This window comes from Camelina sativa, chromosome 9 (genome assembly GCF_030686135.1).
Source record: "Camelina sativa cultivar CO46 ecotype springtype chromosome 9, ASM3068613v1".
Taxonomy (NCBI): Eukaryota; Viridiplantae; Streptophyta; class Magnoliopsida; order Brassicales; family Brassicaceae; genus Camelina; species Camelina sativa.
In genome coordinates, this window is record NC_141888.1 from 30,275,434 (window position 1) to 30,299,274 (window position 23,841).

Below are 23,841 nucleotides of genomic sequence, written 5' to 3' on the forward strand. Positions count from 1 at the left end.
GTCAAATAGTATGTAGGAAAGAGAACTAATTATTAGATTATCTAGGGGTACAAATTCATATTACTCTTGTTTCTTTCCTTTTTTCCACTATTTGTTTTCGCGTGTAATTCTTGTATTCATATAGCTAGGAATCTCTAAAATATCCAATAATTTAAAACGGATCGAGACAGGTTTCTCTGTTCGAACTATATCATGGCTAATAGGCTAAGTCCATTCCCTACAAGTATATATAAAGAGAAAGAGAGTGACATTATTGGATTGTATATTTTGTTGATACATAATATAAGGGCGAAAGTAATTATAAATGGATTTTACTTTTTGAAACCACTAGCAGCAGACAGCACAAACCAAAAAGCTTATCAACTAATCTAAATTAATAAATTAACAAATTAATTTATCAACTAATCATGTAGAAGAAGTATCATTTCTTTTTGTTGTCTAAGCATCAAGATGACGAAATGATTGTAGAAAAAAGGTGAAGTATGGAGAGAAAAGGTAGGACAAAGAACACGTTAACCAATAGGAGTAATCATTTTACGAAGGCTGTGAAATGGTTTGAGTTGCAAAGTAAAAGTTCCAGATTATTAAATTGATCTCGTTATGTTTAGTATTACGAGTCGAGTTGAAAGGAGCATTGCTTTCGAATATGTAATTTGGACCAGTTAAAAAATAATTTAGACTTATGAAGTTAATCAAATGAACTTTTGAATGTAAGAATAAATTGTAAGGAAATAAAATTGTGTGTTATTTACAAGATTTTTTGTCTTATTAAAATAAATATATGTGTTCATGGGACCACCACAGTTGTCTGATCGTCGAATCAAAAATCAACACAGACAAATCAACGGCTGCGATTAATTCGGAGTGTATACCTATTCCCCACTTAATCTTCTTTTAAGTGTGTCAGTGAAGCAGAAAGCTTCCAAAAAAGCTTTAGCCAAACAAAAATGGCAGAACTTGTTCCTTATTATTACACTCCAGGGATCGTACTACTTGTACTTCTTCAAACCATTCTTCTCTTCTCCATCGCACGTGGCGATTTACCAGGCACATGGGAGCTCATTGTACAAGACGCCGGTATAGCTTCTATGCACACGGCGGTGACCCGTTTCAACACCGTCATCCTTCTTGATCGAACTAACATCGGACCGTCGAGGAAAGCTCTCGACCGTCATCGGTGCCGGAGAGACCCAAACGACGCAGCTCTTAAGCACGACTGCTACGCTCACTCGGTTCTCTTCGACCTCGCTACTAACCAGATCAGACCGCTGATGATACAAACCGATACGTGGTGCTCGTCAGGTCAGTTTTTATCCGACGGTTCGTTGCTTCAAACGGGTGGGGATAAAGACGGGTTTAAAAAGATTCGTAGATTCGAACCGTGTGACCCGAACGAAACGTGCGATTGGGTGGAGCTTCAAGATACCGAATTAATAACCGGACGCTGGTACGCTACTAACCAAATTTTACCGGATGGTTCGGTTATTATCGTCGGTGGAAGAGGAACCAATACGGTTGAGTATTACCCTCCACGCGAAAACGGCGCCGTTCCGTTTCAGTTCCTTGCTGACGTGGAAGACAAACAAATGGATAATCTCTATCCGTACGTTCATCTCCTCCCTGACGACGGCGGTAACCTCTTCGTCTTCGCCAACAGTCGCGCTGTTAAATACGATCACCGTATAAACGCCGTCGTGAAAGAGTATCCACCGTTAGACGGCGGTCCGAGAAACTATCCGTCGGGTGGATCTTCGGCGATGCTAGCGATCCAAGGAGACTTCGCCACGGCGGAGATACTAATCTGCGGCGGAGCTCAATCCGGAGCCTTCACAGCGCGTGCGACCGACGCTCCGGCGCACGGGACCTGCGGAAGAATCGTTGCAACTGCGGCGGATCCGGTTTGGGTGACGGAGGAGATGCCGTTCGGGAGGATCATGGGGGATATGGTGAATCTACCGACGGGAGAGATTCTGATCATAAACGGAGCTCACGCCGGAAGCCAAGGATTCGAAATGGGATCCGATCCGTGTCTTTACCCGCTTTTATACCGACCCGATCAACCGATTGGTTTACGATTCATGACATTGAACCCAGGAACCGTACCGAGAATGTACCATTCGACGGCGAATCTATTACCGGACGGTCGAATCCTTCTCGCCGGAAGTAATCCTCACTATTTCTACAAATTCAACGCCGAATTCCCAACGGAGCTACGGATCGAAGCGTTTTCTCCGGAGTATCTTTCGCCGGATCGAGCTAATCTCCGACCCGAGATCCGAGAAATCCCGCAGATCGTTCGGTACGGTGAGGTCTTCGACGTGTTCGTTACGGTGCCGTTGCCGGTGGTGGAGATAATTCAGATCAACTGGGGAAGCGCGCCTTTTGCGACTCATTCGTTTTCTCAAGGTCAACGGTTGGTTAAGTTGACCGTTGCTCCGTCTGTGCCTGACGGAGTTGGGCGTTATAGGATTCAATGTACGGCACCACCTAACGGCGCCGTTTCTCCGCCTGGGTATTATATGGCGTTCGCCGTTAACCAGGGTGTTCCTAGCGTGGCTCGCTGGATACGTATAGTTTCTTGATTGGTTGAACCTGGAGATATTTAAAAATTTTAATCATGAATTTTCATTTCTTAATCAAGAACTAATTAAACTACACCATGATGTATTTATCAAAGAAAAAAATATATATACATAATATAAATATTTTCATGGGAAAACCATCCTAATTTGATCTATTAGTTTTTATAAATTCATGACCAAATATATAAGAACAAAATTTTCTTAGTTTCGTTCCGGTTTAGGGAAAAAATATTCACTTTAATAAATTTGTAATATGCATATTCGATAAATTCCAGATTATTTATTTTTATTTTTTTGGTCAAACAAATTCATATTTTGGAGTTGAATAATAAAAGTAGTCGGAGTATGGTTAAAATATTTTAATTCGAACGGTTTGGTACATACGAATCTAAAGTAAAGCTGACTATGAACCACACAACAAAGAACAAGAAAGGGTTATCATGTGATGTGACCTAATTAACCAATAGCGAAGTTACGTAAACTTGGACGTGTTACAAGTCCCTGTGGCTGTCTCAACGTCATCATCACCACGGTCAGCAACAACAGCGAAACCGGGCTGCACACTCTTGTAAGTGTATTTCATGGCCACCATCACAAAGAAGCACATATTGGCACCGGTCAAAGCGGCTAGCATCCAGTAAAAGCGGTCCAAGTGGCTGCTATTAAGGTCTTTCCCAAACCAGCCCTTCCCGGAAATTTCCTCGGCTAAATGATCACTAACCGTTATCAATAGATTGTTGGCAAAGCTAGCCGCTCCAAGCACGCTGAGGTAAAACGCTATGCCTAAGCTTCTCATGGAATCTGGTACTTGGTCGTAGAAGTATTCTTGAAGACCCACAAGTGTAAAAGCGTCCGCAACTCCTAAGACTAAGAATTGAGGAGCTAACCATATAGCACTCAAGGTCATGGTCTTACTCATGTGATGTTGCTTAGTATAATCCAATCTTTTTTTCTCAACTAGAGCAGCAATGATCATGGCGATTAAGGAGAAAACCATGCCGGTCCCGATTCTTTGTAAGATGCTAATGCCTCTTTCGTTTCCTGTGGCGCGTATCAAAAGAGGCACGAGGACTCTCTCGTAGATTGTTACGGTGATGATTATGGAGAGAGCTACGAGAGAAAACAATGAAGCTGGAGGAACTATGAAGGTTGTCCCGATGATTCGTCGGTCCATTATCATGGCTTGTTTAATGAATAGTGTTCCGCTTTGAGTGGCGCATACTCCAAAGGCTAATGTAAAGAACCAGATTGGAATCATGTTGATGAGTAGCTTAACTTCTTCCACTTTTGTAACCGTTGCGAGTCTCCATGCACTCTGCTTCTCAGCTGTAGTAGTGTTCTCGTTTTGGTCCTCGACAACCGCTGCTTTGTCAAGAAATCTGCAAATCGAAGCAAAATCATTTATATATTGGATACTAAAGATCCTTGGGATTGGGTTATACTTGGATATTAAGTGTTCAATCTGGACTCTGGAGAAACCAATTGAAAATTGATAAATAAACCAAAAATAATCCTACTATGTTTTATTTTTATAGGGATTCAATTTTTCTATATCCAAAACAAAAAAAACAAAAAAAAAGTTTTTATACACCTGACCGAATTAAGAAATCGAACCAAAACTTAACTTAAACCACGACTAAACATCCGAGTTGTATTGCACTTACTTAAGACTCTTTGTGCTGGAGAGAAGCCGGCCTTTAGTATACTCTTCTTTAGTTAACTCATGAAGAAGAGAAGAATCACTAGGACAAGAAAGATGTCTTTTGGCAATGGCCGCGACAAAGACTTGCAACATAGGGGTCAATGGGCTACCGGAAGGTGCTCTATAACGGTAAAACGGTTTACCTATAAGGAAGATAAAAAACGAAGTAGCCATAACTATTGTGAGTATGATACCAGCCACACCCCAACCAATCCGGTCTTCGACATAGACGATTACAGTCACCGCGGTAAAAATACCAGCGCATAGACCAGCATTCCACCAGTTAAAGTAAGACATTTTCATCTTTCGTTCTTGGGAATGGCCATCTTCGAATTGGTCAGCTCCAAAGCTCTCAAGGGATGGCTTATGACCTCCAGTGCCTATGGCGATCAAGTAGATTGCAATGAAGAAGGCTATCTCGTGGGCTTTCCTTGGCTCAACACACATATTTTCGTGACAAGGTTTCAAACCCGGTATAAACCAAGATAATGCTAACAGAATCAAGCCCTGTAATATTGTACATTTTAAAAAATTAAGACAAGAAACAAGGTATGCAAACCATCAATTATAATAGGACTAATGTGTATAAAGATATATGAAGTTATAAGAGCTGGTTTTGATAGTAGGCCAAAAGTACTACGGAGCAAAATCGACAACAAATAACAATTTTCTGTTGTAAAATATACACATATTATTATTAACAAGGTAGATATATATAATTTTGAACAACGCTCGTAATAGTTTTGCTTATAGTTAAAACGGCTTTAACTGAGAGTATACAAGAGGTGCTACTACACAAGGTTTCAAAAAAAAAAAAAATGTATATAAGGTTTATAAAACGGTCGATACTAATAGTTTTCGAGTATTACCATAAGATAAACGGTGGTTGCAAGTAGGACAGTTGCATAACGGCCGAGATAAGCATCGGCGATGAAGCCTCCAAGAAGAGGCATCAAAGCAGTGACACCAGACCAGTAGTTTGCATTTTTTACAGCCTTCTTGAGATCTTGGTGAAGTATGGTCGTCAAGTAGACCACTAAGTTCGTGGAGATCCCAAAGTAACTTAGCCGCTCGCTGAATTCGATACCTGTACACATAAACTAAACCATAAGATTATTATGTAATATATAATAGTTCACAAATAAAGTTATATATATATATAGGATATAATACAAGAATCTCTTTGAACGTTTGATATGTTTACCAATGATGAAGAGTGCAGCTCTCCAAGCTCCGGTTCTAGACCGAAGCGGAATCTTTCCTCTACTATCGGTAGAAGAATCAAGAACCCATTTTTCTTGATCGTCGTATGAATCTTGAAGCTCTGTATCAACCTTGTTGTGCTCCATACTTTTTTATGTTAATGATTGGGAGAGAGAAGGGATTGTTGCTGAGTGCTGTGTTTGTGGAGAAGCTTGGTCCTCTTATATAATAGATAACATTCACTATGTTTGTCTATTCCTCTATAGTGCTTTCCAAGATCCTTTAAAACGGACACGTTAGGTTGACAAATAGAAGACACATAATTTAGAATTCCTCAACTTCTATTTCGATTTCTTTCTAAAATACAAAAATGTATATACATAAAAAAAGCTAAAATTTAATTTCAGACGACGTTCTATTTTATGGACTATTAATTCCAAAGTTTATACAATAATACAGAGAAGAAAATGATTGTGAAGTTTTGATCTAAGATAAGTACAAATTCTCAGTGAGATGTGGTGCTCATCTTTTTCCAATTAATCGGTCGTTTTCAGATAATAACTTGTGTGACTTTGTGGGCCTAAAAAGAGTCACATAAATAAAGTTGACAAGTCTGAACTCTTATGATTAAAAAGAGAGTCAAATAGATTTACCAATCAAAAAGAGATATACACAGAATAAAACCTCATATTTGATGAATTACAAAGATTCCATGCATGAATTTCCCATGAATGAAGATGATTTACTAAAGTTGAGATGTGATGACCAATATTTTTATTTTTGTTCAACAACTTTGAGCTATTTCTGAAGCTAAAAATGATTATATATATACAACTGAAAGTGAATAAAGTTACACTACTAACTTTTAAAAATTATTAGCATGCATTTTTCGTTGAACATATATTTACAAGAATCTTTATTTCCTAAGGAACCTTTATGTCATATATATGGATTTGATGCATACAGAATAAAGATTCCCTCGTTGGGTCTTTTTCGAAATTTCTCCCTCTTGGCTACTACCAAAACTCAAGACATTAATAGCGTCTTACCCAAATGACAAAATCTCTTATTCAAATTATTCCAAACTACCAGCAGTTTTGTCCACAGTTTTCAAGATTCTGGATGAACCCTTCTTGTAGCCCTCTCAGGATCTGATCCTCAATACCAACTCTTAGAGGTTTTTTTTTCTTCTATTTGTCATATGTTACATCATTACTAGATGATACTTTTTTTTTTTTGGGGTCATATATATGTTTCATCAATCATCATTACTGAAGAATTTTTTTTTCATTCAGTCAGTTACAAATGATGATATTATCATTCACGACGATTGAGTCTAAGTCTTTGCAACATTTAAAAACACGACTTATAGGATAAAATTTTATACGCACCACAATGATTCACGGTAGAATAGAAACTTGTATTTACATCATGTTTAGCATGAACATACTATAAATTATATATGAGACCACGAAAAACAAGTATACATGCATCACGATTAAACCTTCGGTAAACTTGACTTCTAAAATGTATAATTAGTAGTATTTTTTTTCCTTTAGTTTTACATAATTTTATAGTTCAAAATTTTGATAAAAATCTAACGATCACTAATTTGGTTTACATTCTATCTAGATCCGCCATCATATCAATCTAAAATTTATGGTGAAACGATTACTATTTTAAACTTTCATAAACTTAAACTTGATGAATTCAAACTAATATAAGTTTAAATGTTATACTAAATAAATATATTTACAAATGTAATAACTTAAAAAAAAATTTCACTCCATGCAATAATACGGGTATTACCTAGTACTTAATATACTATACTGTGAATCAGTTCAGGGATCGCTTTATACTTGATATACTGTAAACACCACACATATTAATGCCTTAAACGATCACTATCTTCTAGTTCTAGGATGGTCAACACTTAAACAATTTTTTATTCTAGAAGGAAGAATTTATCATGGATGTGGTCATCAGACCAATCAAGTTTTATTAAATGGGTTTTTAAGTGGTTGTGGTGGCTTATTGGGTGATACATATATCAGGAGAAAGCTGTGAATCTTTAGTGGATTTGCTACCAAAACCAACATGTTTCGGTTAAAATATATATTTCAAATTGAACGGTTTGGTACACATATACGGATCTTCTAATTAAAAGCCAAACTAAGTAAAGTTGAACAAACACACACACAAAAAGAACATAAAATGGTTATCATATGATGTCCTAACCAAAATAGCGAAGTTACGTAAACTTGGACGTGTTATTAGTCACCGCTGTCTCAACGTCATCACCACCGTCAGCAACAACAGCCATACTCGGCTGCACACTCTTGTAAGTGTATCTCATAGCCACGATCACAAAGAAGCATATATTTGCAGCGGTCAAAGCGGCTAGCATCCAGTAAAAGCGGTCCAAGCGGCTGGTATTAAGGTCTTTCCCGAACCAGCCCTTCCCGGAAATTTCCTCGGCTAAGTGATCACTAACCGTTATCAAAAGATTGTTGGCAAAGCTAGCCGCTCCAAGCACGCTGAGGTAAAACGCTATGCCTAAGCTTCTCATGGAATCTGGTACTTGGTCGTAGAAGTACTCTTGAAGACCCACAAGTGTAAAAGCGTCCGCAACTCCTAAGACTATGAATTGAGGAGCTAACCATATAGCACTCAAGGTCATGGTCTTACTCATGTGATGTTCCTTAGCATAATCCAATCTTTTCTTCTCGATTAGAGCAGCAATGATCATGGCGAATAAGGAAAAAACCATGCCGGTCCCGATTCTTTGTAGAATACTAATGCCTCTTTCGTTCCCTGTGGCGCGCCTCAAAAGAGGCACGAGGACTCTCTCGTAGATTGTTACGGTGAAGATTATGGAGAGAGCTACGAGAGAGAACATGGAAGCTGGAGGAACTATGAACTTTGTCCCGATGATGTGTCGGTCCATGATTATGGCTTGTTTGATGAAGAGTGTTGTGCTTTGAGTGGCGCATACTCCAAAGGCTAATGTAAAAAACCAGATTGGAATCATGTTGATGAGTAGCTTAACTTCTTCCACTTTTGTAACCGTTGCGAGTTTCCATGGACTCTGCTTCTCAGTTTTGGTGTTGTCGTTTTCTCGGTCTTCGATAACCGCTGCTTTGTCTAGAAATCTGCAAACCAAATCTAAATCAATTCCATGTTTGTATGCTAAAGAAATTTATATTGGGTTGGCTATATAATATATGTTCAATTTGGATAAACCGATTCAAAAAATAAACCAAAAATAGAGTCCAAATATGCGTAGATTCAGTTCAAAAGAAAAGAAAAAAAAAATCCTTTAAAAAAAAAATAATAATTGGTGTATTTGATCAAACCAACTAATTAAAATGTACCTCGGACCGAAATTGAAATAACGATCTATATTATAATGTTATTGTCCAAATTAAAGCCTAATAACCCAAACCAAAACCAAACATGACCCACGACTCAACATCCGAGTTGTAATGCACTTACTTAAGATTCTTTGTGCTGGAAAGAAGCCGGCCTTTAGTATACTCTTCTTTAGTTAACTCGTAAAGAACAGACGAATCATTGGGACAAGGAAGATGTCTTTTCGAAATGGCAGCGACAAAGACTTGCAAAATCGGGGTCAACGGACTACCGGAAGGTGCTCTATAGCGGTAAAACGGTTTACCGACAAGGAAGATACAAAACGAAGTAGCCATAACAATTGTGAGTACGATACCAGCCACACCCCAACCAACCCGGTCTTCTATATAGACGATTGCAGTCACCGCGGTTAAAATCCCAGAGCATAGACCAGCAGTCCACCAGTTGAAGTAAGACATTTTCATCTTCCGTTCTTCGGAATGACCATCTTCAAACTGGTCAGCTCCAAAGCTCTCAAGGGATGGCTTATGGCCTCCCGTGGCTATGGAGATCAAGTAGATTGCAATGAAAAAGGCTATCTCGTGGGCTTTCCTTGGCTCAACACATATTTCTTCATGACAAGCTTTCAATCCCGGTATAAACCAAGATAATGTTAACAGTATCAAGCCCTGTAAAATTTTAGATTCAACATATTAAGACAAGAAACAAGGAAAAACAAACCATCAAGTTTTGACTAATCTCAAAATCTATAGTGTGTATAAAGACATGAAGTTTTTTGTTGGGCAGAGAAGATAAAAGATATAAAGTTAGAAGAGCTCGTTTTGAGAGTACAAAATGTTTAAGTTGGTCCAAGTAAAAAAAAAAAAAAAAAGAGTGCAAAAAATTACTACCGAACAAAAACCCACAACAAAATAACAAAAAATAAAATAAAAAAATTCAAGTATATAAAAAAATATACATAAAAATGTTATATATAATATTGAACCGGTTTTGAGAGTATGCTACACAAAATTCACAACAAAATAACTAAAAACGTGTATGAATAATATTTAAAATATTGAGAAAAAGTTCGATAATATTTTCAAGTATTAGACATTAATTTTCAGACATTATTACCATAAGGTAAACGGTGGTTGCAAGAAGGACAGTGGCATAACGGCCGAGATAAGCATCAGCGACAAAGCCTCCAAGAAGTGGCATTAAAGTAGTGACACCAGACCAGTAGTTTGCATTTTTTACAGCCATCTTGAGATCTTGGTGAAGTATGGTCGTCAAGTAAACCACTAAGTTCGTTGCGATCCCAAAATAACTTAGCCTCTCGCTAAATTCGATTGCTGTACACATATATAATTAAATCAGCCATAAGTTATAACGTAAAAGAAGTTCACAAATACACATATATTTATATGTCTAATACAAAAATCTCTTTGAAACGTTTGATATATATATATATATATATATATATATATATATATATATATATATATATATATATATATATACCAATTATGAAGAGTGCTGCTCTCCAAGCTCCGGTTCTAGACCGAAGTGGAATCTTTCCACTACTATCGGTAGAAGAATCAAGAACCCATTTCTGTTGATCATCGTATGAATCTTGTAGCTCTGTATTAACCTTGTTGTGCTCCATAATTTTTTTATGTTAATGATTGGGAGTGAGAGAGAATTGTTGATGAGTGATGTTTTGTGGAGAAGGCTTGGTCCTCTTATATAATGGATAACATTCACTATGTTTGTCTCTTCCTCTATAATGCCTCCCAAGATCTTTTAAAAAGGACACGTTAGGTTGACAAATAGAAGACACATATTTACGAATCCTCAACTTCTATTTTGATTTAGTTGTAAAATATAAATATGTACATAAAAAGCTAAAATTTAATTTCAAGCGACTTTCTATTTTATGACTATTCCAAAGTTTATACAATAATACAAAGAAGAAAATGATAGTGAAGTTTTGATCTAAGATGAGAACAAATTCTCGGTGTGATGCGGTGCTCATCTTTTTCCAATCGGTCGTTTTCAGATAATAACTTGTGTGGCTTTGTGGACCTAAAAAGAGTCTAGTCGCACAAATAAAGTTGAAAATTCCCTGAACTCTTATGATTAAAAGAGAGTTAAACCAATACCAAATCAAAGAGAGATGGAGACAGAAGAAAACCTCAGATTTGATCAAAGCTTTCTATGAATTACAAAGATTCCATGCATGAATTGAATGAAGAAGATTTACTAAAGTAGAGAGAGGTGATGATCAAGTGTTATTCTTGTTCAACAACTTTGAGCTATATATACGCCAAAAATTGAATTTAACCATCCAACCGAAAGTGAATAAAGTTACATTCCTAAGTTAAAGAAAATCTTAGCATGCATTTTTCGTTGAACAAATATATATAAGAATCATAATAGATATGTCCTAAGGAACCTTTATGTCATATGGATTTGATGCCTACGGAGTAAAGATTCCCTCGTTGGGTCTTTTGGAGATATCTCCCTCTTGGCTACCACCAAAACCCAAGACATTACTAGCGCCTTACCCAGATGACAAAAGTCACAAAATCTCTTCTTCAAAATTTTCCATAATACCAACAGTTTTGTTATAAAAATTTCAAGATTCTGGATAAACCCTCCTTATATTAATTGTAGCCCCTCTAGGATCTGATCCTCAGTACCAATAGAGGTTTCTTTTTCTTCTATTTGTCATATGTTACATCATTACTAGATAATATTTTTTGTGGTCATATGTATTATGTATAAGAAGATATCTAGAAGATATGTAAATCTATCATAACCATGTGAATGATTTGTAAATATTCTATATGATCTCACTAATTAGGAAAGTAGGTTAAATGATTATTCTTATATATATGCTTGTATATCATAACGATATTCTTATGAGAGTCAATATACTATTTCCTATACACTAATGTGTTCTTCTCTCATCAACCTTCAACATGGTATCAGAGCTTTAATCGATACCCTTCTTTCTTTTTCTTTTCTTTACTCCATCTCCACCTTTCTTCTTCTTCCCCTTCCTCCATGGCTACTGCCGCTGAAACTGTTGACATCACTCAAGGTCTTCTTAACATCAATATGATGAATGTCACCAAACTTACCTCTACCAACTACATCACGTGGAGTCTTCAGATCCACTCTCTTCTTGATGGCTATGACCTTGCTGGTTATATTAACGGATCCAAAATCCCACCGGATCAGACCCTCACCTCCACTGATCCGCCAACACCAAATCCAGCCTACGCGACCTGGCGTCTGTCAGGACAAGCTCATCTATAGCGGTCTTCTTGGCACTCTCTCCAACCTCTGGTCTCTAAAACCAAGTCTGCTGCTGAAATGTGGAAAACAATCTCTTCCACCTATGCCAATCCAAGCTGGGGACATATCCAACAGCTTCGTTTGCAGATCAAACAAGCATCCAAAGGTGACAAAACCGTTGATGAATATATGCAGACCCTCACGACACGTTTTGATCAACTTGCGCTTCTTGGAAAACCTCTTGCTCATGAAGAACACAGTGTATAGGAAATAGTATATTGACTCTCATAAGAATATGCTTATGATATACAAGCATATATATAAGAATCATCATTTAACCTACTTTCCTAATTAGTGAGATCATATAGAATATTCAATATTTACAAATCATTCACATGGTTATGATAGATTTACATATCTTCTAGATCTTTTTCTTTTCAGATCTATGATCTCTAAATCTAAGCCAAGTGCTTCTTCTTTTTATCTTTCTTTTCTTTTTTTGTTAAAAAAAAAAAAAAAATTGTTTTCATCATTCAAGCTTCTTATGAGCCTCTGAATCTAAGCCAAATGATTTTTCTTTTTATTTTTTATTTTGTTAAAAAACAAATGTTTTCATCATTCAAGCTTGTTATGAGTCTCTGAATCAAGCCATAGTGCTTCTTTAAATTATTAAAAAAATAAAAAAAATTTATTTTTCAGTTTTCAAGCCGTCGATGCTTCTTCAAAATTTTATTTGTTATTTTTCAATTCAGTAAAAAAAAAACAGTAAAAAAAAAACAGAACAAAAAAAAAATCGGAAAAAAAAAAAATCAAACAAAGATCACGTCAGTTTACAGCCATCTATACAAGATCTGACTTAGTCACCACCAAGACTCGGAAAACAAGCTTCCTGTACCATTCTACTAAGATCAATCTCAAGCCATTAATTCCACATTTGTTTCATTACTACCTTGAGATTGAGGGGACGTATAAGAAGATATCTAAAAGATATGTAAATCTATCATAACCATGTGAATGATTTGTAAATATTTTATATGATCTCACTAATTAGGAAAGTAGGTTAAATGATTATTCTTATATATATGCTTGTATATCATAACGATATTTTTATGAGAGTCAATATACTATTTCCTATACACTAATGTGTTCTCTCTCATCAACCTTCAACATTATGTATCATACTCGAGGATTTACTTAATAAATATTTTAATCTAATAACAAATTAATTAATAATCAAGAGGAGCGAGTCCTAATTAGTCTTTGCAGCATTTCAAAAACACGACATACAGTTTAAATGATAACTTAAAATTTTACCTGCACCACATGGATTCACGATAGAAATATTGTAATTACCTCTTATTTACGGTAAACATACTAATCATTAATATATTTGACCACGAAAAACAAGTGTACGCACATGCATCACGATATAAATCTCCAGTAAACTTGACTTCTTCAATATGTATAATTTCTTTTATTTTTTAAGAAGATTTCGTGTGTAAACCTAGTGTAGAAGTAAGTACTAAATAAACTTTTCTACAACCTTTTCAATTAATTTTAATTCAACGAAACAACAACTTTTCATTATTCAATTACCTTAATCTATCTACCATATTCTTTTAAAACCACAACTCCTTAATTAGGTAAGATTACCGATTGATGTAGCACCATTTCTGAACTGCCGTACGTATCTTCTTCAGATCAATATCATAGCTAAAGTTTAGCAATGACAAAAACATTATTGTGCCGCCACATTTGAAAATCGTTTTTCAGTCACATACATATATATATATGATATCATGCATCTATGTAATCGTGCTTTTAACCACTACCACTGTATATGTTTTACACGATCGTAGTGTACTCTAGCATCAGTATAATAACTCAAGAGCAAAAAGAAGAAAAAAAAAAAGGAAGAAACACACTTGAGCATAATCATACAAATCTCCAACTGTAACAGTAATTAATTATAATCACATTTCACATGTCAATCCGTTAAGGGATCGGTTTATGCTTAATATACTGTAACCACCATCCAAATTAATGCCATCAAAGATCATTATCCTCTAGTTCTAGAGTGATCAATACTTACAAAAAAAAAAAAAAAAAAAATCTAGAAGGAAAAATTATCATGGATGTGGTCATCAGACCAATCAAGTCTTATTAAATGAGTTTTAAGTGGTAGTGGTAGCTTAGTGGTGATATATATCAGGAGAAAGTTGTGAATCTTTAGTGGATTTGCTACCAAAACCAAAAAACATCATTTCCATAGTAATTAAAGAACCAATTAATTATTGGATTATGAGTCAACTCTTATCATGTCTGAACTATAGTGGCTATGTTTGAGGAAAGTGGATTACCTTTTCCCATAGTGCTGCTACCACCGTTGACTGACTCTAGTATATAGTCATATGTAATGAAATTGAATCCGATCGTGAGTCTTAGATATTGATCAATTCTGTTTATTTTCTTAAAAAACATTCGGATGAAGGATGCATATAACGTAACACAATTTTTTGGTTGAGTATAAACTTTACATTCATTCAAAAAATGTATATCTTATATTTAAATAGGTTATATAGAGTTTAAGTCATTTTGTCTATTTGAAAATATTATTTGTTGGTAATAACATGTATTATATGGTTTGGATTTAGATGGTCGCACAACAACGACATCAATAAATCACCAAACTACAAGTATTCTATTTTGACCATGGTGAAATCACAAATGGGAAATTTTTCTCCGAATGGAATTGGTTGTTCCGCCTGAATCAGACTTAGAAACACTGAGGGATAGCATCATTTTCAAGTAATACTAGTTAACTAACTTAGTTTTTTTCTTTTTTTTTGGTCCACACTTAGTTTGTTTTCTTTAACATATATTTTTCTTAACTATATTGAAAAAGAGTTTACATAGCCATTGAAACAGAAACTGGTACAAAAACAATGTCTACAAAACTCAGTGAAGTCACGCAATGCTTCCTCTTAATTAACACATTACGGACTTCGTTGTTTGTAATAGACTAAGACTATTGAAGCTAAATTTCACAAGTTCAACAAATGACGTCTATAGGTGGCAGGGAATAAAAAATATCACGAGTAGTTCGCAAGAATTAAATTGAAAAAATGGTAAAGCTAATTAAGATTTTGTGGGTGTAGTTAAAATCAAAGCATCTTGTTTTATGTCATTTTCCCACCACCACATACATCTAACGTGAAATTTTCCCTAACACAAGGACCACACACCAATGTGAGGTACCTCGTCCAAGGGAAGTCAAATTATGTAATAGTGCTGCATGCTTCAACTACAAGTCTGGTTGAGGTCTCTATCAAGTATCGATACCATTTTTTCCTAACGAAGAATAATTATCACATGAAGCTCGTGCTTCTTTTTTTTTTTGGTGTAAATCTAAGTTACCTTAGAAATTCATGTGCTGTCCAATATCTGATCAGATACTCTCAAAATCATTTGTGAGAGAGAAAGGTCAAATTTCACATGATGATATTTGATACAAAATACTACTGAAGTTTCTTCCACTAAGCGGTCTCGTCTCGTGTAATGCACTGATAAATGGAGAAGTATAGTAGAAATCAAATGGATCATAAGAAAAACATGTTATTATACCCCAAATGAAGCACCAAAAGTCTGGTTGAATAAGAAAATAATACTAGTCGGACCGAACATCATTACCTTACGAATACGAGACAAACTTTTGCACTAGATAATATCTCCAAAATAAAGTTCTTTTTGCTTGAAAACACATACGTGAAAATCCAATAGTAAATCAGATCCTTATCAATACAATAAAAACACAATGTTTCTTTCCAGAGCTTGACACCTCAGCTTCTGTATTGAAGTAGGTGTTGACACCTCGATGAAAATCAACAACCTATCAAATTATAACAAATAATACAGCTGTGGACAAAAGAAATCAAAAACGATTTGTAACACTGCGTTTAATCAATGGCTAAATGAAGATGAAGATCGAACAAGAAGGAGAAGAGAAGTGTATTCGCGAATCGGAGAAGGAGAAGAGAAGCTGATGATTCGTTCAATGTGTTAATAAAGATCTCGACTTTGTTAATTGCTATTCCGTCTGGTGTTATTCGTTGTTTCTATCCTCGGCTCTTTCGATAGAGAGGCTGCGGAGGTTATTTTGTCTCAATTCGATCTCCTTCGTCAGGTTTGTTGATTTACTATTTTTAACCAATTTTCCAGCCCCATTCAGAATTTGAGTTGAGAAAGTTCTTAATTTGTTGATCTGATTTTGAAATTAGATGTGGATATGATGAAGGAGAGATTTGTAAAGTTGTTGCTTGGTGAAGATATGTCAGGTTCTGGCAAAGGCGTGTGTACGGCTTTAGCCATCTCCAACGCTATCACTAATCTATGTGGTAAGTTAGAAAAAAAAAAGACTATCTTGTGTGTGTTTGTTTGAACTCAAAAGTGTTGAATTACATGTTTCTTATTTTGTAGCTACAATAAGACTATCTTATTTTTGGGCAACTATGGAGATTAGAGCCGCTTCCGAGGGAAAAGAAGGAGATGTGGAGAAGAGAGATGGAGTGGATACTTAGTGTTAGTGATCACATCGTTGAGTTAACACCTTCTACACAAACTTACCAAGACGGCAAAAAGTTTGAGGTAAAGTGATAGGGGCAAAATATGAAGACTTGCTTGCAGTCATTGATGCAGCAAGGTCAGGCTGAGTAATCTAAGTTTCTCATTTTTTTTTTCAAACTCATTGGGCTCTCTGCAGGTGTGGCCTTGCAAAGTGATTGCTCCCAAATACAAAGAGCTATCTGAGAAGTACCAGGATATGGTGTTTCTTAAGCTTGACTGCAACCAAGACAACAAGGTTTGTTCTTCCTTTTGCTATTAATGTGTCTTTATTCTATAATTTGTAGTCAGAGTAATAAAACAGTTTCCATAAGTATTAGTATTATATCTGAATATAAAAATGGTGAAAATAAAGAGATATGTTCGTGTTCGTGGAGCGGAGGACAACATAGTTGGTTTCCGCGTGCTGTACGAGACACAGAGATAACTTCTAGATAGAGAGAGAGAAACAGAGATGGAGACAAAAAACCCTTTAAAGGATTTGAACGGAGAAGACGAGGCATAACACAACACAACAACTCTGTAAGTAAGTTCTGATCAGACCCCAATATTTCAGTTTCTTGATGTTTTGTCTGAAAAGTTTCAAGATTTGATTTTGAGGTGTTGGAGTGTCTCTCTTTTTTTTCTTCTTCGAATTCGTCTGAACAGATCTCTCTATTTCCCTTGGAATTATCGATCTCTCAATCACTCATGCTGTAAAGTATAAGGATCATCCTCTATCTTAATTCTGGTGAGTCTTCTTTACTTATTTACTTGGTTAATGCAAGTCAGTCTGATTTCGCAATGATGCTGTCTGGAAACTATACTTGGTAAATGAGAGTCAACAGGAAGGTGTTGTCGACAAGGGTTAGTTATCACCATTTTTATCCATATATTTATACTAACTGTAAACTGTAGGATTCTTTAGGTCTATAACTAAATGAATTTATCGTCAATGCATTAGTCAACAAAACAAAGAATCATATATACATGATTTTCTTCATACCACCATTACGTTAGAATGGCTTAGAGATAGGGACAATAGTTGACTTATGATGCCTCCGTCTAAATTTCATATGATAAGTATCTCTCTCCACTTTTTTAGAGTGACTAAGAAACTAATGTATCTGTATGGACATTATGTAGAAGATGATTCAGATTCTTATATTCATTTTCAGAATGCCTCCTTCTCCATAGCTGAAATTGCTTATGACGAAGTTTAATTCTTAAAAAACTGAGTTATGTAAAAATGTTTGTTGTTGTCCCTTTTTTATTGCAGCTCTTGGAGAGCAAGATACAAGAGACAAAAGCAAAGAAATATACGCTCCTTGCATGTGCTCGAACTGCCAAGTTTGTATCGGTTCCTTATTATCCTTAATGGGAAGCTTGTTCCTTGTTCCACAAACAACAGTCACTGTTTGAAAAAAAAAAAACAAAAAGCACTTCCAAACCAAGTACATAATTATACCTTAATTGACATTAAAAAAATCTACATCAATAAAAAAAAAAACAAATACAACGAATCAAAACCACACAATTGAATCATCCACAAAACAATTCACAAATAAGATGCTAAAGATATAATGAATCTTTAATCCAACACAAACATACAAAACAACACATAATAGAAAAAGAAAGAAAAAATAACCACACACAATAATTAAAATTACACAAAAAAAACAAAAATCACAAAAATCTTTCCCGCGGCGTAGCGCGGATACTATCCTAGTTAAAATTTAATATTATACCAATGATAAAGTAAACATACCAAATGGATCGGCCGACAAACCCCAAAGACCAACCTCTAAAACTTATTGTCACTTAACTTTATACACGTTAGCTTTCAAAAAAGCACCAGTGGTCTAGTGGTAGAATAGTACCCTGCCACGGTACAGACCCGGGTTCGATTCCCGGCTGGTGCAAATGTTTTTAGGCCTTCTCTTTTATTTTGCAGACAAGCCCGATACTGCTGTTTCAAAATAGGCCCAATACTGTTTCAACAAAAACAAAGGCATTATTACATCATTAATAACTTTTGGTTTTCTTTTCTTCTTTCCCAAGATCAAAATTTTTTGAAGAACACTCAACTCTCTCTCGGAACAACTCCTTGTGACGGAATCGATGGCGAATTCGGAGACGGTGATGGCTATGATCAGATTAGCTAGACCTCCTTTTCGAAACAAACACGATAAGGTCGCTTTCGCTATTCACGCTTCTTTCATCTCTTCCGGTTACATCCTCACTGCCACCGGACGGCCTGCCTTCGCCGACGACGCTCTCTCTTCTTCTTCGTCTCAGGGTTAGTTAATTGTTTCATTTTTGGGGGTTTTAGGGGATTAGGAGCTTCTTCGATTTTTTCTAGGGTTTAGGTTTTAGGATTCTGATTGATTTTTTTGTTAGATGATGTTGGTATCGACGGATGGAACGAATTTGAGGGAGAGTACGCGTTTGTATATGCGAATCCGAAGGAAGGATCGAAGAAAATTTTGGTTAAGTGTTTGTCGATTGATGATAAACTTGTTGTTGATGCCATAGCTGATGGTGGAGCTGAACCTGCTCATCTCGAGATTAAGTATGTCATGATTCTTCTCTCTCTTTATATTTGTTGTTGTGGTGATCGATTGTGATTCTTTGTGTGAAAATCTTGAGAGGGTAGTAAAGTTTTCTGTTTTTTTTTGTGTGCAGAGTTGAGGATTATGCTCAGGAGAGCAACGAGGGGAATTACGCTGCGCAGTTCAAGAATTTGGACAAGTTGGTGAGTGATTTGCAGAGTGGAATTGTTGATAAGGTTGATGCAAAACCCAAACCTGTTTCTTCGAGAACTCAGTCCAGGTGGATTCCTTTATCAAGCACTTAGAATTTTTCTATTGCTCATAAGCTGTTCGTAGATGCCTCGTAGTGTTTGAGTTAGTGTATGAATTGTTGTAGCTTGCAGTGTCACTTAACTCTATTGGCGTAGTAAACATAGATTTGCTCATTCATATAGTTGTTTTGTATATGCTTTAAAACACACTGAATTAATGTGTCACAGAGTATACTGACTTTGTGAGTCTATTCAAGTGAACAAGGTTTTGACTTGTGGTACATGTAGTTCTTCTCTTTGTGAAATTTCGTTTTGTGGAGGCATTTTGTTAGTTGGACCAGGATGATATGTTTCCTTATTCTTGAAGTATATTCTAAGTTCCCATTTTTATCATTGGTTTGCCTGCAGCTCTGAGACAAATGAAGAGCCTAGACCTTACCTTGATATGCCTAATCCATTAGGCCCTCAGATTCACCCCTCAGGGTATATACATCAACTTCTACTTTTCTGTGCTTACTCTTACAGAAACTTAAACGTATCGCGTATTGACTTTATTATTTCCTAGGGTGGTAGTTCCTCCGATACCCGGTAATGGAGGTTACAGTGATCTCTTCCCTGGCCCAGGTGCTGGAATGTACCCTGGAAGGTGTGTTATCAATATTTATGCTTTCTATAATACAACTGTATGACTTCATTTCATTTTTAATTTCACTCACCACATATTATTTAGGGAATTTTGTTAACTCTACCACATTTGGTTTGAAAGTTTTCAATACTGCCACAAGTTAAAAACCTTTTATGATCTACCACAAGGGTTGAGATAAAAAGACGAAACTAACCTCGATATAATGTCACATGTATGTAAAGACAAATATGAGATGAGACATGAGAGAGAAAGATAATGAATAAAATAATAAATATTTTTGTTTAGTTTTTTGCTAAGGGTATTATAGTCATTTTATTTAATGATTATGGTATTTTAGAAAAGAGTTTTGAGATGTGGTAGTTTGAAAACTACAGTGATAAAGATGTGGTAGAATTGTTAAATTTCTCTATTATTTATATCTTCCCAGGGGTGGTTTTGGGGATGGAAGCATGCTTGTAGGTAAGAGCAATCCTTCTTGAGAAACGAGATATTTTAACCGCTTGCTTGATTATAAGTTGTTAAACTGATTGTGTTTGGTCTGCAGGGCCTGGTGATCCTCGCTTTTTCCCATTTGGTGATGGTTCTGATCGACCTGGCTTCATGGGACCGCCACAACCGTAAAATCTCTCTTTCTTTCACACAGATGCACATACATATACACAGCCATATATTTGAACACATGAAAAGCTCTCTAAATTGTTTCTGACAAATAAGTAACCATGGATCTTGTTTTGGTTTTGACAGGGGTGTGCCACCTCCTGGTGCTCGTTTTGATCCTTATGGCCCACCCGGTGTTCCAGGATTTGAGCCAGGCCGGTTCACAAGGTAGTAATCTTGTGCATCTTTACTAAATTTTACAGCCAAAATCTGTTTTGCAAAAGGTTTTGATTCTTGTTTTTATGAACTGTGTGTAGGCAACCTCCAAGAAGGCCAGGAGGCGGGCATCCAGATCTCGAGCATTTTCCCGGCGGTTCAGATTTTATATAGTAAAGTATGTGCACCACTTAGAGTCTGGTAGTAACTAACTATCATATAGACTTGGTTTGCTTGTTGTCAGCTGTTTTGTTTTCCCTTGGTGTTGGTTTTTTCCCCCAGCTGATTGTTTATAACTTAAATAAATATAAATAAAGTTTTTGTTTAGTTTAGTTTGCTTTTAAGTTTCCTTTGGCCAAGTCTGAATTGGTCGCCATATAGAGAGACAATCGCTTGAATATATAGGGAATTTTGAAAACTAGAGCATCATCTTCTTTTGCTTCAACTACACTTCGCTTTGGTTTCAATGAGTTTATTGGTGATAGATCGACTTGTAACTAAGTTGTATTAGTGTTGCCAAAACGACGTTAAGAAAATCAATTGAAATAGAGAGTGAAATCATATCATATATATTGATATAGAGATCCATTACCAATCACACTGATACATACAGTATAAACATTATTGTTATTCATATAATACACGGTACATGGAGACATAGTAGAAGTAAACTCCAGGCTTCCACATAAAGCCCAGTTATGGCTCCTTCATCCTTTTCTAATCGTCAACACTTCACGGAAGTGTGTAGGCTGTAAGCAAAAGGAAACAAGAAACAAAACAACATCCCATTTTTAATAAAACGGAAGTACACGACTTCAAATTGGTAGACTATATAATATTAATATAGGTTATAACTAAGATTAATTATTTGATAGGTTATATGGATTAATTATTTGATAGGTTGTATAGATTTAGGATTATGATCCTCTTGAAAAGTATATTCCAAAGAATAAAATAAAATCTCAAAGAATATTTAACTAACCATATATAGACAAAAAAATCTCAGAAATTAATCACTCTTCCGTAGATTATAAGTGATTTCCGATTATACTAAAAATACAATCTTACCTAACTTTATCAGAAAATATTGACTGAGTAACGTATCAAAATTTGAATATTTAAATTCATTTTATATATTTCTTTTGTTGAATTGTATAGTTTTATATACTATAATAAACTTTTAAAATAATTTAATTTGGAATCTTTCAAAATAGTTTAATTTGATATTTTTAAGAATATCATAAATATATGATAGATCAAAAAATTAAAAATTATAAACACTCTAATTTGATTTGTTATAGCACGGTCAATAATATGTCACTATAATATGAAAAAATTTCAAGAAATATGATTTTTTGCTAGAGCACGGGTTAAAATTTCAAAAATATGATTTCTCGGATTAAATTTAAGTTTGGAATAATGTTGTTTGGTAGGCTTTCTCGGTCACGATAATTTTGACAAACATATGTTACATATTTGGTCCTAAAATTAATATGCGCTATAATATAGGTTAAGTCATAGAATTAACAATCAAAATACAATATATAATTTTAAACACTAAACAAATCAAATAAAAACAAACAAAAATTATTTTTTATCACACAACTTAATCCCGTTATACCCCGGGTCAAAATCTAGATATACAAGAATATCTTACAGAATATATATTATTTACATAAGTCATATTCAGAATATGATTTCATGCCATAGTATTCCATAAAAAAAAAAAACTTTTACAACAAATAAAATAATCATATATACGATGTTTTAAATAAAAATTACCAAATAAATAAAAAGAAAGAATTTTAACCCGTGCTCTAGCACGGATCATATTCTAGTTAGTCATTATATTTAATGAAAATTAAGTAACAAGCAGAATGTAAATATATATAACATAAAGTCAGATACAGTATATTGTAAAATACTTACGTCCGCACTTGTAACCAACAGGGCGGTTAGCGAAATTGCAGCGTTTAGGGATGGTAAGGGCAACCTCAGGCTGGACACCGGAAGCTTTGGCCGTGTCGGAAAGAAGAACGGCACAGAGACATTTAGGGTTCTGAGAAAATCTCTTAATTTGAGCACAACAACCTCCTGGCACGGCGGCGTTAGCATCCTGAGCTGCACCTGCACATGGAGCCAGCTTCATCGCCTCATTGTCCGGCGAAGATCTACCACACTCCCCAGCACCGTCAACGACAGCTCCGACCAGGAGGGTCATGCCAAGAATGCAGAGAAATTTCAAGGAAGATGCCATTTTTTTTCTTGGAGATGTTTGAAAATACTCAAGATTGTGTGTTTAGTCGATCTTGTGTTGTGGGTTTGAATTGCATTCGTGAATGTGTGATTTATATAGCGGAAGATAATCAGCAGATTTGAGGCACTGAAGGTAGTGGAGTAAGCACTTGAGTTGAGTGAGAGCCTGAGAGGGAGTCAGGAGATAGTGTTCTTACCAACAACATAAATAACAGGTGTTGATGTCTGAGAGATCAGTGAACAAACCTCATAATGCTTATTTGGGATTATCAAATAGTATGGTGGATTTGTGGGAGTTGTGTCATCACCGTCCTTGTGGCTGTTTTAATATTATTATTGTTTGTTAATGTGAAGTGAACAGATGAAACTACTTTGATCTCTCTTTTAATACTATTGTTTGTTAATCGTATGGTGGATGCTAAGTATTACCACACGATGGTCCAAAACTTTTTTGCGGGACATTTAGTGACTAGACCTCTCCAAAGAAGCTTGAATTTATTCGTCAAGAACCTTGTACCACAAGTTATTACTTACATAATTATGAATAGCAAAGATGATGGAATTGAAAACCGAATAGAGG

General features: G+C 35.6%; 6 protein-coding genes and 1 non-coding gene across 9 annotated transcripts; 4 read left to right on the forward strand and 3 right to left on the reverse strand.

Moving 5' to 3' along the window:
- The first annotated feature begins 947 nt into the window (after nt 1-947).
- On the forward strand, nt 948-2,719 carry LOC104711969 (aldehyde oxidase GLOX-like). The gene has a single exon (XM_010428754.3). The coding sequence runs from the start codon at nt 948-950 to the stop codon at nt 2,580-2,582; it is 1,635 nt and encodes a 544-aa protein (XP_010427056.2). The 3' UTR covers nt 2,583-2,719.
- A 209-nt stretch (nt 2,720-2,928) lies between these two features.
- LOC104711971 (protein NRT1/ PTR FAMILY 5.7) lies at nt 2,929-5,984 on the reverse strand. The gene is made up of 4 exons (XM_010428757.3): nt 5,489-5,984; nt 5,154-5,371; nt 4,247-4,791; nt 2,929-3,961 (listed from the first exon to the last, which is right to left on the reverse strand). Exons 1-4 carry the CDS (start codon nt 5,631-5,633, stop codon nt 3,055-3,057), a joined length of 1,815 nt encoding a protein of 604 aa, XP_010427059.2. The 5' UTR covers nt 5,634-5,984; the 3' UTR covers nt 2,929-3,054.
- A 1,603-nt stretch (nt 5,985-7,587) lies between these two features.
- LOC104711970 (protein NRT1/ PTR FAMILY 5.7-like) lies at nt 7,588-11,131 on the reverse strand. The gene is made up of 4 exons (XM_010428756.3): nt 10,363-11,131; nt 9,976-10,193; nt 8,983-9,527; nt 7,588-8,639 (listed from the first exon to the last, which is right to left on the reverse strand). Exons 1-4 carry the CDS (start codon nt 10,505-10,507, stop codon nt 7,739-7,741), a joined length of 1,809 nt encoding a protein of 602 aa, XP_010427058.2. The 5' UTR covers nt 10,508-11,131; the 3' UTR covers nt 7,588-7,738.
- A 4,766-nt stretch (nt 11,132-15,897) lies between these two features.
- LOC104711972 (thioredoxin F2, chloroplastic-like) lies at nt 15,898-18,197 on the forward strand. 2 transcript variants are annotated; one of them, XM_087464909.1, is made up of 7 exons: nt 15,898-16,327; nt 16,422-16,538; nt 16,621-16,788; nt 16,904-17,002; nt 17,120-17,290; nt 17,413-17,494; nt 18,023-18,197. In XM_087464909.1, exons 3-5 carry the CDS (start codon nt 16,690-16,692, stop codon nt 17,189-17,191), a joined length of 270 nt encoding a protein of 89 aa, XP_087321035.1. In that variant the 5' UTR covers nt 15,898-16,327; nt 16,422-16,538; nt 16,621-16,689; the 3' UTR covers nt 17,192-17,290; nt 17,413-17,494; nt 18,023-18,197. The 2 variants fall into 2 exon arrangements, with proteins under 2 accessions (XP_087321035.1, XP_087321036.1); XM_087464910.1 differs by having other exon boundaries at nt 17,120-17,286.
- A 397-nt stretch (nt 18,198-18,594) lies between these two features.
- On the forward strand, nt 18,595-18,665 carry TRNAG-GCC (transfer RNA glycine (anticodon GCC)). Its single transcript has one exon. It is a non-coding gene; the product is annotated as a tRNA-Gly (tRNA).
- A 110-nt stretch (nt 18,666-18,775) lies between these two features.
- Nucleotides 18,776-21,337, forward strand: LOC104711973 (putative proteasome inhibitor). 2 transcript variants are annotated; one of them, XR_015566041.1, is made up of 9 exons: nt 18,776-19,042; nt 19,144-19,315; nt 19,429-19,575; nt 19,955-20,029; nt 20,112-20,303; nt 20,553-20,651; nt 20,737-20,809; nt 20,937-21,017; nt 21,107-21,337. XR_015566041.1 is itself a non-coding variant. In XM_010428758.3 (9 exons), the coding sequence occupies exons 1-9, from the start codon at nt 18,865-18,867 to the stop codon at nt 21,177-21,179; spliced, it is 912 nt and encodes a 303-aa protein (XP_010427060.1). In that variant the 5' UTR covers nt 18,776-18,864; the 3' UTR covers nt 21,180-21,337. The 2 variants fall into 2 exon arrangements, 1 of the variants encoding a protein (XP_010427060.1); XM_010428758.3 differs by having other exon boundaries at nt 20,112-20,192; nt 20,620-20,651.
- Nucleotides 21,338-21,551: 214 nt separating this feature from the next.
- LOC104711974 (uncharacterized) lies at nt 21,552-23,503 on the reverse strand. Its single transcript, XM_010428759.3, has 2 exons — nt 22,935-23,503; nt 21,552-21,754 (listed from the first exon to the last, which is right to left on the reverse strand). The coding sequence occupies exons 1-2, from the start codon at nt 23,260-23,262 to the stop codon at nt 21,738-21,740; spliced, it is 345 nt and encodes a 114-aa protein (XP_010427061.1). The 5' UTR covers nt 23,263-23,503; the 3' UTR covers nt 21,552-21,737.
- Between the last annotated feature and the right edge of the window lie 338 nt (nt 23,504-23,841).